This window comes from Colossoma macropomum, unplaced genomic scaffold (assembly GCF_904425465.1).
Source record: "Colossoma macropomum unplaced genomic scaffold, Colossoma_macropomum, whole genome shotgun sequence".
Classification (NCBI taxonomy): Eukaryota; Metazoa; Chordata; class Actinopteri; order Characiformes; family Serrasalmidae; genus Colossoma; species Colossoma macropomum.
In genome coordinates, this window is record NW_023494804.1 from 3,029,651 (window position 1) to 3,047,664 (window position 18,014).

General features: G+C 42.5%; 1 protein-coding gene across 1 annotated transcript in view; it reads right to left on the reverse strand.

Annotated features, from left to right (window-relative positions):
• The window catches only part of efnb3a (ephrin-B3a), an 80,733-nt gene extending 64,076 nt beyond the window's left edge, over positions 1-16,657 (reverse strand). The window contains exon 1 of the mRNA XM_036595684.1: positions 15,682-16,657. Coding sequence (XP_036451577.1) covers positions 15,682-15,785 — 104 coding nt within the window. The 5' untranslated portion in view covers positions 15,786-16,657. The remainder of the gene's footprint in view (positions 1-15,681) is intronic.
• Positions 16,658-18,014: the final 1,357 nt, after the last annotated feature.

Consider the following 18,014-nt stretch of genomic DNA (forward strand, 5'->3'; position numbering starts at 1 on the left):
ACTACAAAGAAATATACGCTGGCTGTCCACTTTATCAGAAACACCCATTTAGCTGAAGACAGGTTTGATACAAGTGTATTAAATGTACCATAAAACAGCACAGTAACTTACTCCCTGGCAACTTTATCAGAAACCCCCCTTTGCTGGTGTACAGCCGGAGACTATAGCTCATCTGCTGACGCACAGTTTGTGGTAGTCATCCTCTGAACCTCTAGCCCAGAAACAGACCAGTCATGAATGTGGTAGAGGGGGGCTGATATGCTAAGTACTATCAGATGGGCTACAACTCTATATCTATATATTGGAGGTAAAATGTAAGTGTTTCTAATATAGTGGCCAGTGAGTGGAAGCACAAGGTAGGTGTTTCTAATAAAGTGGCCAGTGAGTGGAAGCACAAGGTAGGTGTTTCTAATAAAGTGGCCAGTGAGTGGAAGCACAAGGTAGGTGTTTCTAATAAAGTGGCCAGTGAGTGGAAGCACAAGGTAGGTGTTTCTAATAAAGTGGCCAGTGAGTGGAAGCACAAGGTGGGTGTTTCTAATAAAGTGGCCAGTGAGTGGAAGCACAAGGTAGGTGTTTCTAATAAAGTGGCCAGTGAGTGGAAGCACAAGGTAGGGTGTTTCTAATAAAGTGGCCAGTGAGTGGAAGCACAAGGGTAGGTGTTTCTAATAAAGTGGCCAGTGAGTGGAAGCACAAGGCGGGTGTTTCTGATTAAGTGCACTATCAACACTGGTTACCAGCAGCTGATATTTCTGTTATAAAAGGCATTCAGAAATAATCACATGTACGCTTTTGGGTTTGCTTACGTTTGGTGCTCATGTTGATGTGATATGTTTCATTCGTGTGGAAATGAGGTGCACATTTCTCTTTCAGTGTGCAAGTTGACCCAAATGTCAGTTTCTGTCTAAAAACAGCTCAGACGTTTAACGGTTGGTAGAAGCAACTGAATAGCTGGTGTCATTGGCTGAGACAGCAGCGCCTTCTAATGTGTCTGGAGGAGCGGCATCAGAAATCATAAAGGTATTCAGCTTTGTGTCAAACCAGGAAAAGCGCCTGAGGAAAGAGAGAAAGTGTCTGCGAGTCACAGCTCACTGCCACACACACTTAAACCGCCCGACCCGCACCGACTCCTGAACACGCGCCTGAAACTTACACCTGTCTGCTTTTCCTCAACGCCCTGATTCCTCACTCTGAACCTTTTACAGAGTGTCAAGCAGCATTTTCAGACAGACTGGAGCTGCTCTGAACTCCTCGCGGCCGGATATATTCAAATCCGGCGAGGTGTCAGTAGGGACGGGGCGATATGAAGACACCAGCAACAAAAACAAACAGAGTTGTCACAGAACTTTTAGACACTGAACAACTGCACAGATCATAAAAATCACCAATTATAAAAGCAATAAACCACGAGAGGCTGTGCATTACTGCGATTTCATCGCGGGAAGGGCGAGTAAAACTCCCTTCCCTCTGATAAAATCGCAGTAACGCACAGCCTCAAGTGGTTTATTGCTGAGACCAACAAAAAAATCTGATAAAATACGCAATTTTTCAGAAAATAATTTGTTATTTTTAATAACAATCAACATAAACAAGTATTCCGCCAAGAAAGGTAGTTCCTTTAGAGTACGGTAACGTTGAAAGCAACCATGGACCACTGAATGAGGAGAACGTTCAGTTGCCCATCGTTGTATGTTAACATATGATAACACGGCACTGTTTAAAACAGAAACTTTCACTTTATAAATACTTTTGGTCACCAAATCTCCACCACGAGTCGTATTTAACACCAATCCAGCGGCGCTCCTCTTCTCACGTTGGGGCTCAATCTCAAACGGCTCCCTGCTCCCTACATAGTGCACTACGTAGGAGTTTAAATACTGGATCCTGCAGCCCAACAGAGCAAAATACAGCTAACAAACAGTCATTTGGGATTCAGACACATCCACACTCGATAAATGATGCACTGTTTGTCTGTAGAGGCTATAATTTCTACTCTTCCATATCTAGAACACTATTTAGGGAATACAGGGCCGTTTGGGATTCAGCCTGGGTTTGACGTGACTTCTGACTGAAACACGGACATTTGAAGCATTTAAGACATTCAAGTGACCATTTTTAGACTTTATACCGCAGTTTTACAGTGAATCATACCGTAAGTGCTTTAATTCAAGCCTGTGGTATTAATGATGGAGCTGTTTAGGCTGTTGGCTCTTTTAGCCTGTTAGCTGACTGACCGGCCTGGTTCTAGATAAGAACATGAGCTGTCAGCCCCTCAGTTTAAACAAAAAACAGGTTCTTACTTCATCAGTACACTCGGTGCGCCATGTAGCAGCGTTAGAGTCAAAGATTACTCCATTAACAGCACAAGAGTGGTTTTGTGCCGTGGCGCAGTGATACACAGTTCAGTTGTTGTGAGGCGGTCTGTGTGTGTATATTGTGGATTTTACAACGGCTTTGAACCGGAGCTGAGCTATCCGTTACATAAAGAGCCTGTAAACAACAACTCAGTGTAAAGTCATGCAGAAACTGCATAGTAACAAGCAGCTGATTGGATTCTGTTACATTCTATTCATCTATTTTTCTATACTTTCCTAAATGGTTGACTTTTACAAAAGTAGACTAAAGTAGTGTGTTTTTTAAAGCGGCGCTGTTATTCTGCTTGTGCGATATCGTGATTTGTATCACCTATCGTGCAAATATCTTCAGGTACGGTGCCTTTTTTCCTTTTTTCATTATCACCTCCACTCTGAAAAAAAGATGGTTCTTCAAGGGTTCTTTGATAATGAAAACGGTTCTATATAGAACTATGAACACTCAAAGAACCCTTTGTATGATTAAAGGGCTCTTTGCATCATGAGGGTTCTTCGGATTGATGGAAAATGTGCATGAATGTGCTATAGATGGTTCTATTTCGAACCTTTTTGAAAAGGGTTCTTCTATTGTTATAAGCTTCACACCGTAACAATAGAAGAACTCTTTTGAGTGCTATATAGAACCATTTTCAAAAAAGTTTGTACAGAACCATCTACAGCACATTCTCCATCAATTCGAAAGAACGCTTTCATGATGCAAAGAGCCCTTTAATCATACAAAGGGTTCTAGAGTGTTCATGGTTCCAAGTAGAGCTACTAAAGAACCCTTGAGGAACTTCTTTTTAAGTGTGTGCGTAAAGACAGACCGGTATAAACAAGGCAATTAAGTGTTAGTCTACATTCAGAGGAGGTTTCTTTGAGTGTTGAGAGAGAAAATCAAATAAAGTTAATCAAGTGCAGCAGAGAAACAACAACAAGAGAATGGAGAGCAAAAAGTCTGCAGTCCCAGAGCTGACTTTGTTTTACAGAGAGAACCAAGAACCGAACAGGCTCAGCGGTACATAACGCCAGCATTACTGTTAGTATAGATAATAACTCAGCGTTGAGTAATTACTCAAAAAGTTATTACAAGTTAATAAAATGCTGTTTATTACATGCTGGAAAAGTAATCTCACTACTCATGACTTCACTTCTACATTACTCTGCACCAAAATATCTCACTGTATTATTTATTATCTGCCAATATAGTAATAATTTCACTAATAAAACTAATTAAATTATCCCGTGTGTGATGTTGATGTGTTTGTTACTCAGTGGTCTGCTGGACTCACCACATTATTGTTTATTTAAATTATAACCATGACAATTTATGTAAAAATACCAGATGTTTAAAATATCACAAGTGTCCAGCGTAGGGTTCTCCTTTAGCAGCTGTAGCCAGTCAGCAGCCTGTCCATGTTGACCACCTTCACATACACACACACACACACACAGACAGCAGGCCATGTAGGAGGAGAACAGAGTGAAGGACACAGCACCTCCACACTTTTACTCCCCGCGGGTTCAGCCCAACACCACATGTGTAGTATAAATGTGTGGGGGGTGAACAGAGTGAAGACACTGAAAATGGGTTATTTTATAAACCATATATTTTATATTATATAGGACAAGAATTTGAGGTTGGAATAATAATAATAAATCATCATTTTTTCTTTTGGTAAACATTTAAAATGGGTCCCACAGACCTGAACACCCCACAACGGTTTAAACAAGTTTTAAAAAATGTAATTTTTTTTGTCTAATTGTGGATTTAAGATTATTTCATTATTTCTATTTCTATTATTTCTCCACTTTCATACAGAATCACTGAGGATTTCTGCTCCTGCTGAAAAGGACACAGTAACACATCTCACTAGATATTTAAGTACAGACCAACTCAGCCTCGGTGTCACTGTAATGTCGTGTGTTTAAGCAGGAAAGTAAATGTAAGCAAACAGTAAAACCACAGTAGGAGTCCCTGCTTTCTTTCACCCCCCACGCTCGGCTTCGTTTGTAGGTGTAGACGATTTAGACGGGTGTAATTTAAGACTCTCATGTCTTCAGGTTTGTTTTTTGCTGCCTTTGCTTTCCTGCTTATATATGTGGCGTTTGAAATTCAGTTGAGATGGTTTGTATTCACCACTGCATTAAAGTAATTAGGCTTAGCAGCTGTGAAAGGTTTTATTAACTAAATCAAGAAAAAACTGAAATAATGAAACCGAAAGCTGCTTTATGAGACACTCAGCTCTTTATCTTCATATACCAAACCTGCCGTAGAAACCTGGGTGTGATCTTAGACTCTGAGCTCTGGTTTATCTGCATGTAAACTCAGTCACTAAAGTAGCTTCTTATCATGTGAGAAAATCACAAAAAGTTCAGCCTTTTCTGTCTCAGAGTGAAGCAGAGAAACTTGTTGCTGTGTCTGTTCAGCAGAGTTGATCACTGTAATGATCTTCTTACTGGAGAAAACCGTCCATCCTCTAGAACCCGTACAGAAAGCAGCAGCACGGATCCTCACAGCACCAACACAGAGAGCTCATATCACCCTGTTTACACTCTGCACTGACCGCCTGGATCTTTTAGAGAGAGTTTAAAGCTCTGCTGCTGGTTTTTAAAGCCCTAAACGATAGAGATGCGCCGATACCACTTCTTCCCTCTCTAATCCTTAAGTACTGGCCGATACCAAGTACTGCTACCGATACTAACTCTATCTAACCTGACTCATGTATAAGTCCTGCATATTTATACAGTTACATTTGTAAAATATTTTATTTTGGTGAAATCTGTGTTCTGCGTCACAAATAAAACACACTCAGCTTTTCTAGATGGCATTTACTTCTTGGATTATATTTACTAGATGCTTAAGAAAACTTATTTTTGTTTATTTACTGTATATATTTAGTATTTACTATTATATAATTTGTAATAACAACCATGTTTAGCTAGCTAGCTACTGAGACAACAGCATAGTATTAACAAATTTTTATGCTTGTTATGAAGAAAAGGACCATAATACACTGAAATTACTTTAACCTTTTCAACTCCTTGAGACCACCGGTGGATCCAAAACACACTTAATCATATTCTTCATAACTTTCATATGTCATAAGCTACATTCTAAAGGTGGGGGTCGTATGAGAGCTGTAACTGTCTTCTTTCCAGTCAAATAGATGGGTGATGTAATTTTAAACCCTTATAAAAAGAAGTTGAACTGAATTTTTTTTTTTTTCTACTGAAAGTCGACCCATTTTTCCACAAATCTGGGCTATAAACTATAAACAGATGGCATCTCTTCAGTGATCTGCTCTGTAAATATTGTTTTTATAAAATAACACAAAGAGCGTCTAAGATTTTTGGCTTTCAGCAGTAAATTGTAAGCATATAGCGATATGTGTGATCATAAAACACATGTTCTGTTAATTTGAGGGGAGCTTTTACAAAAAATAAATAAATAAAACAAAAATGTGCATTTATTTCATGCAGTTACTGAATAATTTGCCTTACGATTTGGTCATGAAAATTCAGATGGAAAAACCAAAATATACCCTGGAGAATCAGAGGATAAACTATTAAACGTCTTTTTTTTCTAATACCACTTGGTTTGGAGTCTCTGAAAAACCTCTGTTTGGAGGGTAATGTAGCCCAAACACTTCGCCCCACCCCTCTATCTCAACAACAATCGGGACACCCTACCCCCCCTAGAGGAGAACGCGCAAAACGGAGGACTAAGGGCTAAGTAGGAGGGGCGAGGGGTGAAATGGGATTGAGCTGAAAGGCTGTAAGCTGAATACACAGAAGTATTTAAATGTTTGTGACATCACAAAAACACTGAATTCAAAACAGGCTGTTCTCGCAGCTTAGTTTCCACATGTGAACATACGGAGTTCAGTTTTCAGTGATACGGGCCCTTTAAAACCTGAAACCGATCTCGTCTGGCACTGCATCGCTCGAAACGAGAAAAAGTAAATGTCAAGAAAAACATGAAAGCGCAGACAATCTGAACTGGACATTTCTTGGACAAACAATGAGTGCAGGGTCTAATAAGCCTCCTCCGTTTTCAGCGCAGTTTATCTCGCTCGAAGAGTGACAAACCAGCACTTCATGAGAGACTGAAAGACTGAGAGAGAGAGAGAGAGAGAGAGAAAAGGGGGAAAGGAGCAGAAGGAGAGAAAACGCTGTAATGAAACAGGGCGAGGAAGAAGGGAGAGTGTTAAAAGACAGAAAAATGAACGGATGACAAGAGGAATGAGGGGAGTGACGAAGGGGGAGAAACTCCTTAACCTTTCAGAGTGGAATAGAGTGAGTATGTGTGAGTGTATCAGGTTTATGCCACATTGTGGGGACATTTCTTCCTCATGGGGACCAACTTGTGGTTAATCGTTAAGTTTTAAGGTAAAGACATGTTTTAAGGTTATGGTCAAAGTTAGGCTAGTAGTAGTTATAGTTAAAGTTTAGTTAAGTCTCCGGAAAATGAGTAGAAGACCCCACAATACACAAAAACAAACGTGTGTGTGTGTGTGTGTGTGTGTGTGTAATCCCCTCACAGACGGCTCTGTTGGCTGACTGATGCCGGAGCGCTCCACATGAAGGCCTAATGGAAGGGTTGGATTATCCGCCCACACTGACACCCCTGTAATCTGGGGTCAAGTGGTACAATCCATTTGATGCCGCAATCAAAATCTGTCTTTAACAACAATACGTTTACTGCAGGCCATTATCTCTGCGGAGAAAGGCAGTTCAATTGTATTTGATTGAGAGGGAAGCGCATTACAGCACGCAGAGGAGGACGCTAACCCCCTCTTCACTCACAGCGTTTGATACAGCGCGCTGTCACAGCTGTAGGAGAATCAGCCGCGACTGAGAGGTGATAAACTATGATTAAAATACCGCATCTCCTTTATTTGGGGTGTATAATTATACAGAAATCAAATTAACCCTTTCTTTAAAGGGGAATTCCTACCATTTTTTCTAAAGTCCTGCATAATTCAATCATTGACATTGACTACAACACAAATATAGACATTTTATTTACTATCCAGAACCACCAGTGAACCTACACGAGTCTTCTGAGTTTATATGGAATGTTGATGATGGAAAATGAATGGGTTAGTATGTAGCTTTTGTGCAAAATCATGGCTTGAAATATGAATTTACTGTATATCACTCTATAATACAGTATAAAAACACTGCTTTTATATTTTGAGCTGAGCTGATCAGCTCACCAACCAATCAGCACTCAGTCAGTGCTCAGTAGCAGTAATGCCACCAATCAGCGCTCAGCAGTAATACTAACCAGTCAGTGCTCAGTAGCAGTAATGCCAACCAATCAGTAGCAGTAATGCTAACCAATCAGCGCTCAGTAGCAGTAATGCCAACGAATCAGCACTCAGTAGCAGTAATCTTAACCAATCAGCGCTAGCAGTAATACTAACCAGTCAGTGCTCAGTAGCAGTAATGCCAACCAATCAGCTCTCAGTAGCAGTATTGCTAACCAATCAGCACTCAGTAGCAGTAATGCCAACCAATCAGCTCTCAGTAGCAGTATTGCTAACCAATCAGCACTCAGTAGCAGTATTGCCAACCAATCAGTGCTCAGTAGCAGTAATGCTAACCAATCAGCGCTCAGTAGCAGAAATGCTAACCAATCAGCTCTCAGTAGCAGTGATGTCAACCAATCAGCTCTCAGTAGCAGTAATGCCAACCAATCAGCACTCAGTAGCAGTAATGCTAACCAGTCAGCAATCAGGAGCAGTAATGCCAACCAATCAGCACTCAGTAGCAGTAATGCTAACCAGTCAGCAATCAGGAGCAGTAATACTAACCAGTCAGTTCTCAGTAGCAGTAATGCTAACCAATCAGCTCTCAGTAGCAGTATTGCTAACCAATCAGCACTCAGTAGCAGTAATGCCAACCAATCAGCTCTCAGTAGCAGTACTGCCAACCAATCAGTGCTCAGTAGCAGTAATGCTAACCAATCAGTTCTCAGTAGCAGTAATGCCAACCAATCAGCTCTCAGTAGCAGTACTGCCAACCAATCAGCGCTCAGTAGCAGTAATGCTAACCAATCAGCTCTCAGTAGCAGTAATGCTAACCAATCAGCACTCAGTAGCAGTAATGCTAACCAGTCAGCGCTCAGTAGCAGTAATGCTAACCAATCAGCTCTCAGTAGCAGTAATGCTAACCAATCAGCACTCAGTAGCAGTAATGCTAACCAATCAGCGCTCAGTAGCAGTAATGCTAACCAATCAGTTCTCAGTAGCAGTAATGCTAACCAATCAGCTCTCAGTAGCAGTAAAGCTAACCAATCAGCGCTCAGTAGCAGTAATGCTAACCAATCAGTGCTCAGTAGCAGTAATGCTAACCAATCAGCTCTCAGTAGCAGTAAAGCTAACCAATCAGTGCTCAGTAGCAGTAATGCTAACCAATCAGTTCTCAGTAGCAGTAATCCTAACCAATCAGCTCTCAGTAGCAGTAATGCTAACCAATCAGCACTCAGTAGCAGTAATGCCAACCAATCAGCTCTCAGTAGCTCCATTCACCCCATTCATTGAAGACTCCCTCACAGGCCCCCTTTAGCTTTATGCAGTCATATTTTTGACAACAGGAGAATTAGAAAGTGACCAGGCTCCCATTAAACCGGCTCTGGTGGAACACAGGCAGCACCGGTTCTACACCCTGAGCTTAATAGAATGATGTAACCGTTGCAAACGGGGACGAACTTGCAGGAGCCACGTTCTTTCTTCAGTGTCGTCCTCGCCGGATTCACAGAGTTACTGTTAAATGTTTAAACCTATGTGGTCTAACTAATAAATCATAATCAAACATTTAAATCTATCATTCTGACATTTAAGCCACACCCAAACACAACAAGTGTATAATTATTTTTGTATTATTTTTATATATAATTCAAACAGCCATTCTAGTTGTAGAATTCCAGTCTTCTAAGCCTTAATCACAGCTTTAGGAGCATCTGCTCGGCCTTTCTGCCTCTGGAGAAAAGCATCCCTGAATTATAGTTATGAGGCAAATCAGCTCACGGCTGCTGACACCTACACACCTGAGACTAGACCCGCCAGCACACACACACACACACACACACACACACACACACACACACACACACACAGACACACAGCAAAGTGGGCCATGTGGTATTCATTGCTGGAGATGTTTGGGATGCAAACTGTCCTCCGCAGTTGGACGAGTAAACAAAGCATGGTGTATGGTCCCGTCCGGAATCAACAGCAGCCTTTTCCCACTCAAACCTCGCAATCAGCTTTAGTTTACCAAACGCCTCTCTGACTGTAAGAGCAGCTCCAACGCTGCCTTCATGTGCTGCTGGAATTATCATAAACACGAGTTCCCGTACGAACCTGCTTTCAAGTCATAATTACAGGAGGAAGCTCCGTAAACAATCCAGAAACCGAAGTTTCCGACTTGTTACCGATCTTTGATCTTTGATGATGGGGGAAAGGGCTGTTTCAGCATTGTTTACTGTTCTGAGTGCGACTTAATTTTGTAGTCACCGATCAGAACGTAGACATTTGCTTACATTAGAAATGTAAGGAAGATAGTAAAGAAGTAACTAGCTAACGTTAGCGACCAAAGTTTTCTCTAACGTCCTGATATCTTCCATGTTTCCCACTCCAAGCAACTTGAAAAAACTGTTGGAAAAATAAATCCGGCTAGGTAGGTAATGTTAGCGGCCAAAGTAAATTTTCCAAAAACACACACAACAAGTTCTGCGATAGCCGTGATCTTTCCAACTACAAAGCTGAAGTCAGCTTCTTTTTCGCCAGCTTCTTGTTTGAATTTTCCCATTCCACCTTACATGGTGCAGCTTCAGGCTCAGAAAGTGACTGCTGCACCATTTAAGATGGAACGAGAAAACTCGAACAAGAAGTTGGCGAACTTCAGCTTCGTCCCTCTTATTGTGTTTTGGGGGGTTTATTTTATGTTTATGTGGATTAAGATTAGAAGTGATTCACACATTGATGGATTTGCTGATGTGTATGTTTGTGTTTCTCGTGCTAAACTCTGTTTTTAACGTCAGGTGCAGACTGAATACTTTCCTGCTGGTCTGGACGGCTAATTATCACCATCAGTTATTAATGCAATAAAAGATACCGAGAGCAGATCCGTGCAGCCTGGATTAATCTGTGTCTGAGGATTATAACTAAACAGATTTGGTGAAGATCGGTTGAGTAATAAGGAAGTTGTGGCTGATTTAATCCTGAGACTCTTCGTCTCTCAATACAAGTGAATTTGTTCACAAGCGGATCGTGACCTCTCCAATATGGCGGACGCTCAGACGTATCACCTCAGATAGAGAATAACAGACAACTCGGCATCCAGGTATAGATATCTACGGTTGGCAGTGAATGTAGGCTCAGTTACTGAGTTACTAAGTACCTAACAATAGCGGTCAAAGTAGCACACGCTTCCCAAACATGCACATTTCCTGACATCCAAGAGCGAATATGACAAGCATCTTCAGGAATATGACAAGGCAGCGTGAATCCCAGGTCCAACAGGCCTTTCTTAATCGCTCTCCAAAGCAGCAAGGCAGACTCTGCTATCACTGTTTGGTATTTTTTTACTTTTTTCCTTCCCTTTCCTTAAAACGTTTTAATTCGAAACGCTTAACCCAGTTAAACGAGCTTTTATCTGCCTCCAATTAGCAACTGATTCATTAAATATTGAGCGAGGCTGTGAAGGATTAATTTTTAATGTGCATTTGAGGCGGAGAGTTGTACAACAACTTCCCCTGGAGCGATGCAGAGAGACAGCCTGCACTCACAAACGCTTACACTCGTTTACCGAGCGTTTAAGAAAAAAAAGAAGAAGAAGAAGCAGCGCTGCTCGCTTCCTCAAACACAGCCAGGCGTGACGCCCTCCCTGACCCATCGAGCATCAATATCTCTCTCTCTGATGCGGAGGCATCCGCTCTCAAACCAGCAGGTACACTTAAATCATTCTAATCACATATTTACTTCAAAAACTGCAGAAAGTACAGCATCTGAATGCTGCTGGGCTGAACTCGGGCCCTTAAGCTACAGGCGTTTCTGAAGTTCCTCTGCATTTGCAAGCACAAACAGAGGCACGAGTCACAGGAGGAATGCAAAAAAGGCTCAGGTTAGCGCGCGTCTGGCCGAAGGGCCTGGCTGATGGGCCGTGTGTAAACAAGTTGACCTTTTCAGGTACCTGAAGAACATCTCACCCGGCACGGCTGCCCGACGACTCGCGCCGCGAGTCTCCCCACCAACACTGGCTCAGTCGATTCAAGTCTTTCCTCTCCAGCTTTCCTCTCCTTTAAACTGGCTTTGAAATTTCAAATGTTTAAAATATCTCAATGATCCTAAAGATGTGTGACCTGAAGATCATTAAGCCGAGTCAGATATGGAAAAAATATCCTTAACAATGAAGAAACACAAACAGAGTAAAAAGCTAGAAAAACGAAATTTCTCTGGCCCTGTTCACACTTGGTATTAGCGTCCCTCTCGAGTGATCTGACCATAAGTGGACAGCGAGATGTGAAACTGTTGACACTTGTTTTCGAGTGTTGCCCCTTGGAACTGAATTACAGGGTTGTGGTTGAGATCTTCCCCTATGAAACAGAAACAACCCTCAAAAAAAAAGAGTATCACTTCATTAACAGCTACCAGCGCTGCTCTGTAGGCGACCCTGCCAGTCTGCAGTGACAGCAGAGGAGGGTAAAGTTCAGCTCCTCACTGCTGGGCTTTAGTTACATTTAGGGCATCATATGCCTTCAAAGAGGGGGGCAATTATTTATTATTACCCACCCCTAATTCTTCACTGATTTGAAGCTGAAGTCAGATATTCACCAGCTTCTTGTTCAAATTTTCCCATTCCACCTTAAATGTAGCAGCAGTTACAGTCTGGTGCTTCAGGCGTCAGAACTGCTGGACTATTTAAGGTGGAACGGGAAAGTTAGCTAACACGCTACCGAGACATCAGCATGCTATTAGCGATTTTTTAATCTTGTTATGAAGAAAAGGATCATAATACACTGAAACGACATTAAACTAAGAAAATACAATGGTTATCATAGTTTTTAACAGAGAAAATTCTCACATTTGTGGGTTTCTTTGGTCTCTTGTTCTCCGTCTTGCCGGTTTTTCTTTTTTTCTCATAAATCTCTGTTTGGGGTCTCTGAAAAACCTCCGTTTGGAGGCCATGTAGCCCCAAAACTTCACCCTCCCCCTCTATCTCAACAAGAATCGGGACACCCTACCCCTAGATGTGAACGTGCAAAACGGAGGGGTAGGGCTGAGTGTTGGGGCTACATGACCCTCCAAACAGAGGTTTTAAAGAGACTCCAAACCGGCAAGATGGCTGAAAAATTACGATAACCATCATTTTATCTTAGTTTAATGTCGTTTCAGTGTATTATGGTATTTTCTTCCATAACAAGCTTAAAAAATTGTTAGTGCTATGCTGATGTCTCAGTAGCTAGTTAGCTAAATTTCCTGTTCCACCTCAAATGGTGAAGCAGTTACATTGTGGCATGTAAGGTGCAGGTGCATTTAAGGTGGAACAGGAAAATTTGAACGAGAATCAGCCGAATATCTGACTTCAGCTTCATATCACTGAAGAATTAGGGGGGGTGATAATAAATAATTGCCCCCCTCTTTGAAGTCATATGATGCCCTAAATGTAACTAAAGCCCAGCAGTGAGGAGCTGAACTTTACCCTCCTCTGCTGTCACTGCAGACTGGCAGGGTCACCTACAGAACCACTACCCCTTGTAGCTCAGTTCCAAGGGGCAAGGTGGCACTCGAAAACAAGGGGTATGGTTAAAAATAAGAGATGGGACTCGGCCTGAGAGACTTCTACTGGAGCAGATGCTCTTATCCAGAGCAAATCACTGAAACTGCAAAGAAACTGAAAGAAAGCACCTGGAAGGTCTTTAAGAATGAATAAACTCCTTGATCTGTATCTGCTGGCTTTTTGAGCCTCTTACTGTCTTTAAATGCCCATTTTTAGATTTTTATTTAAATGAACTGTGAACAAACAAACAAGTCGTCCAGTTGTGCACAGAAATCTTGTATAATCTCTATAGGAAAGCGCTGACCAATAGAATGGGTCACTCCAGAGCAGCAGCACATGAGCCCAAGCGTGGGCTAGAGGGGTATAAAGCCCCCCAGCACTGGGCTGCGAAACAGGGTGATGGAGCTCCATCCAATACCTTTGGGATGAGCTGGAGTGACCCAGAACTGACCATCCAACATCAGTGTCTGACCTCACTAATGCTCAATCAAATCCTCACAGCAATGTTCACCCTCTAGTGTAAAGCCTTCCCAGAAGACTAGAGGCTGTTACTGCAGCAAAGGGGGGGCAAAATCACTATTAATACCTTTCATTTCAGAAGAAAAGGACAGCAGAGTCTCAGTCCAGGGCACTTGTTTTCACTGATGTGACCTCTTGTGTGGAGACCCACAGAGGAGGCGGAGCCTGCTGGGATTTTGATGCCTGAGGGGCAACATAAATTTTTTGCCCGTACAGGACAATAAGCGGCATAACGAAGAAGCAGTGGGGCATGAAGTGACCCCTACTCTCTCAGGGCTGAATGTACGGAGCCTTTCGTTCAGTTTCAGGACAAAGTGGACGCGTTCTAAACCGCATTGAGTATGAAAACTAGCAAACGAGCTTAAATGTGCAGTTTGTGGTTTGTTTACATGGAAAACTCTTCTCTTCCTCATGCAGGCGTTTCAAAGAGAGACGAACAAATGTGTCCAGACATGCTGATTACATTTTCCGCTAGATTTGGTCAAGTCTGAGGCGGCCAGTTTGCTCTGTTTTTCCTCAAACAGGACTAATCAGGCGTCATTTAGAGAACCTAAATCTTAGAAAACTGAGTTTGATGTAGTATTTAAAGTTAAAGTTTCATATAAGCGCTGTTCAAGTCCAAAGAGTCCATTTAAGAAAATGTAAACGAATATGAAAAAAGTATTTGTCACGGAAAACAACCCATTTACATATATCCGCCTATTCAGCCTACAGCAGTTTAACTCCGCCCACTCACTGTGAAGTTATAAGGAGTGTTTCATCCTGGACTGCTTTTTAAATGAGATCAGAACGTGGCTCATTTACATATAGCAGTCTTAAAGGCGCGGTGACAAAAACAGCCTGATTTGATTTGAGCCCTAAGTGATAAAGAGAGGCTGGAAAACGGACACATGAAATTGAATTATGACTGTTTTTGGTGCATAAAGCTTCAGCGATGTTATAAATGGATCTCATAATTGTAGAAAAAACTAAAATATGACAGAAATGCAGGATAAAGGCCTTGTAAATTCAGAAAAACATATCACATAATGATAAAATTTCATATATCATATTGCCCACCTGTGTGGCACCACTACATACTCTGACCTGAGACTACATACTAAAAAATGATGGAATTTTCTTTATTCTAATCTGATAAATTATAATAACTTAGATATTACATCAAAAATTATTACCTAGTAATCATATTAGCTAATAATATTGCAATATATTCTATTCATGTGGAAATACAACACATTCACATGCATTGCTTTTTTTCAGAGTTCTTCGGAGAACCACTTTTGGCTCCCTAGAGAACCTTTCAATGGATGAACCACATCTGTAAATGAGATGTGCAAGCGTGAAGAACCTTAAAGGTGTAATTCCACTGATTTTTCAACATCTCAGCATAATTAAACAGTTATGATGTAAACAGAGTCGTTCAGAGTGGTTTGGCGTGAAACGCTCCATTGTAGATAAACTTACAGAGTCAGAATTGTTCACAGTGGTGGTGATAGGAACCAGACGTCCACCTCTAAAAGCTCCCTCACAGAAAGTTTCTACATGAAATGGTTATGAATGCACTGCCTGATGACTGAGGCACTGTTTTATGATAGTTTAGAGAAGATTTTGGCCTTGAAATCCATTCATGGTGGAGGAATACATGATATGCAGGGTGTTGTGAGGCAAAATAGTCCCCAAAGAAAACTTATTATTTCAGATTTTCCACTATTTCCCATCATCAACATTCCATATAAACTCAGAAGACTCGTGTAGGTTCACTGGTGGTTCTGGATAGTAAATAAAGTGTCTATATTTGTGTTGTAGTCATGGCGACCCCTGGTTCCTATCACGACCACTCTAAAGACACCTGAACCATTTCACACCAAACCACTCTGTTTTGTTGGAAATCCCCATTAAAGCTTACGGAACCTCAGGAAAGGTGTATAAGTTACTGAAGGACGTTTAGGGACCGGGTGAAAGTGCCTGTGCCATTTCATTTCCTCCTGAAACAGATCACGGCTCCTGTGGCACAATCACATACCTTCTGTTGAGGGAATTCCAGTAGATGGGCTCCATGTTGCCCGCCTCGACCCATGTGCGCTCCAGCAGGAAAATCAGCAAAAATCCCAAAGCATGAGCGCCCATCTCCCTCCAGCAGGACACTCTGACGAGGAGAGGAGCGTCCAGAGACCAAAAAAAAGGAGGAAGGGGTGAAGTTACAGGACTCCTTCAAAGTGTGAAGATATGGCCTGACTTCAACCTCCACATCTGAGCAGCAGCAGGAGTAAAAACAAGACCAAAGCCAGTGGGAAGGTGCTCAGAGCAGCCCAGCGGACCCCCAAACTCTATTGCATAGGCTGCAGGTGGGTGACTTGACACTGTAGTGCTTGTATTCAGCTACATTTCTGGACACCTCACTCATAGCAGGATCATTCGAGGGCTTCAGGAGTGTCGGAAAGTGAAAGACAAGGGATAGCGATTCAAGAGCAAGCTGGAGAAGTGGGGCTCACTGGGATCCAAAGAAGCAAAGCAGACAAAAACATGGCAAAAAAGAGGCAGAACGTCTGATCGACCAGAGCCGAGAAGCTCCACTGAATCCCTCAGTGCCGCACTCACTCTGACTGATGCTCTCCAGCTCCGCTGTGCGCGTTTCAGAGGGGAAATACTCCACTAGCAGCTGCAGCAGCCTAAAACAGGGACCCTCTCTCCACGATCCATCCTCTGTCCTGGGAAAAAGGAGCTTCCCTGCTTTTTTGGGGTGGAAAAATCCCTCCACGGTTTATTCTTCCAGCCTCTTCCTGGATGAAGACCGGAGGACTGAAGTTGTGCTGCTGCACTTTTCTTCTCCTTCACATCTCCAGCTGATCTTCTGCCCCACGCGGCGCCTTCAGACTCATCCTGGTTTCATCCGGAGGAAGAAAAAAAAAGGAGGAAAAAAGACGCACAAAGGAAAAGCGCGGCGAGCACGAGCGCGGAGGGCGACGCGAGGAAGGAGAGCTCGTGTCAGGAGCTCAGCTCACTCAACCCCTCGCGTGGAGAGAGAGAGAGAGAGAGAGAGAGAGAGAGAGAGAGAGAGAGAGAGAGAACGAGAACAGACTCCGCCTCGCGCTCGTGGCTGGACAGTGGAGCATATCTCAAAATAAATAAATAAGAAACAAAGAAAGAAACAAAGAAAGAAAGAAAAAAAGGAAGAAAGAAAGCCTGTTTTTTTTTGTTTTTTTTTGCCCACCGTCCACTTTCTGCCCCTCTCAGACCCCCCAGCTCGTGCACATATTTGATTTATTTCAGTTTTTATATCATTTCAGGCTTAACTTGTGTGATAAACACACCGAAAGTGCAGCTCAACACTCAAAATCTCATCATTTCAGCGCTCAGAGTTTAAATGAATGCAGTAAAAGCTGCTGTTTGACTCTCTCTCCGCTCTGACGCGCTAGAAACCCTCTGCAGTGCTGCAGCGCCACAGCGCCGGCGCCGCCTTGTGGACGCAACGTAGAATTACAATTACAAATTAGTTTCACTTTGTAGTTCTACAGTTACAGACTGTAGTCCATCTGTTTCTCTGCATACTTTGTTACCCTGTTCTTCAGTGGTCAGAACCCCCACAGAGCAGGTACTATTTGGGTGGTGGGTCATTCTCAGCACTGCAGTAACACTGACGTGGTGGTGGTGTGTTAGTGTGTGTTGCGCTGGTATGAGTGGATCAGACACAGCAGTGCTGCTGTAGTTTTTAAACACTCACTGTCCACTCACTGTCCACTCTATTAGACACTCCTACCTTGTCAGTCCACCTTGTAGATGTAAAGTCAGAGACGATAGCTCATCTGCTGCTGCACAGTTTGTGTTGGTCATCCTCTAGTCCTTCATCAGTGGTCACAGGACGCTGCCCACAGGACGCTGTTGGCTGGATATTTTTGGTTGGTGGACTATTCTCAGTCCAGCAGTGAGGTGTTTAAAACTCCAGTAGCACTGCTGTGTCTGATCCACTCAGACCAGCGCAACACACACTAACACACCACCACCACGTCAGTGTTACTGCAGTGCTGAGAATGACCCACCACCCAAATAGTACCTGCTCTGTGGGGGTTCTGACCACTGAAGAACAGGGTAACAAAGTATGCAGAGAAACAGATGGACTACAGTCTGTAACTGTAGAACTACAGAGTGACACTATATGGTCAGTGGAGCTGATAAAATGGACAATGAGTGTTGGTGTATATGCAGCCGCTTAGAGAGCGACAAGTGGCCCCACAAGTGGGATTAGTCACTTAGGAAAGTGTCCTGGTCATAAGTAAGACTTCTTTTTAAGTTTTGATTGAAAAAGGATGTTTTCTTTTAGCTTTTTGTATTTAGCAGTAGATTCACAATCACAAATAC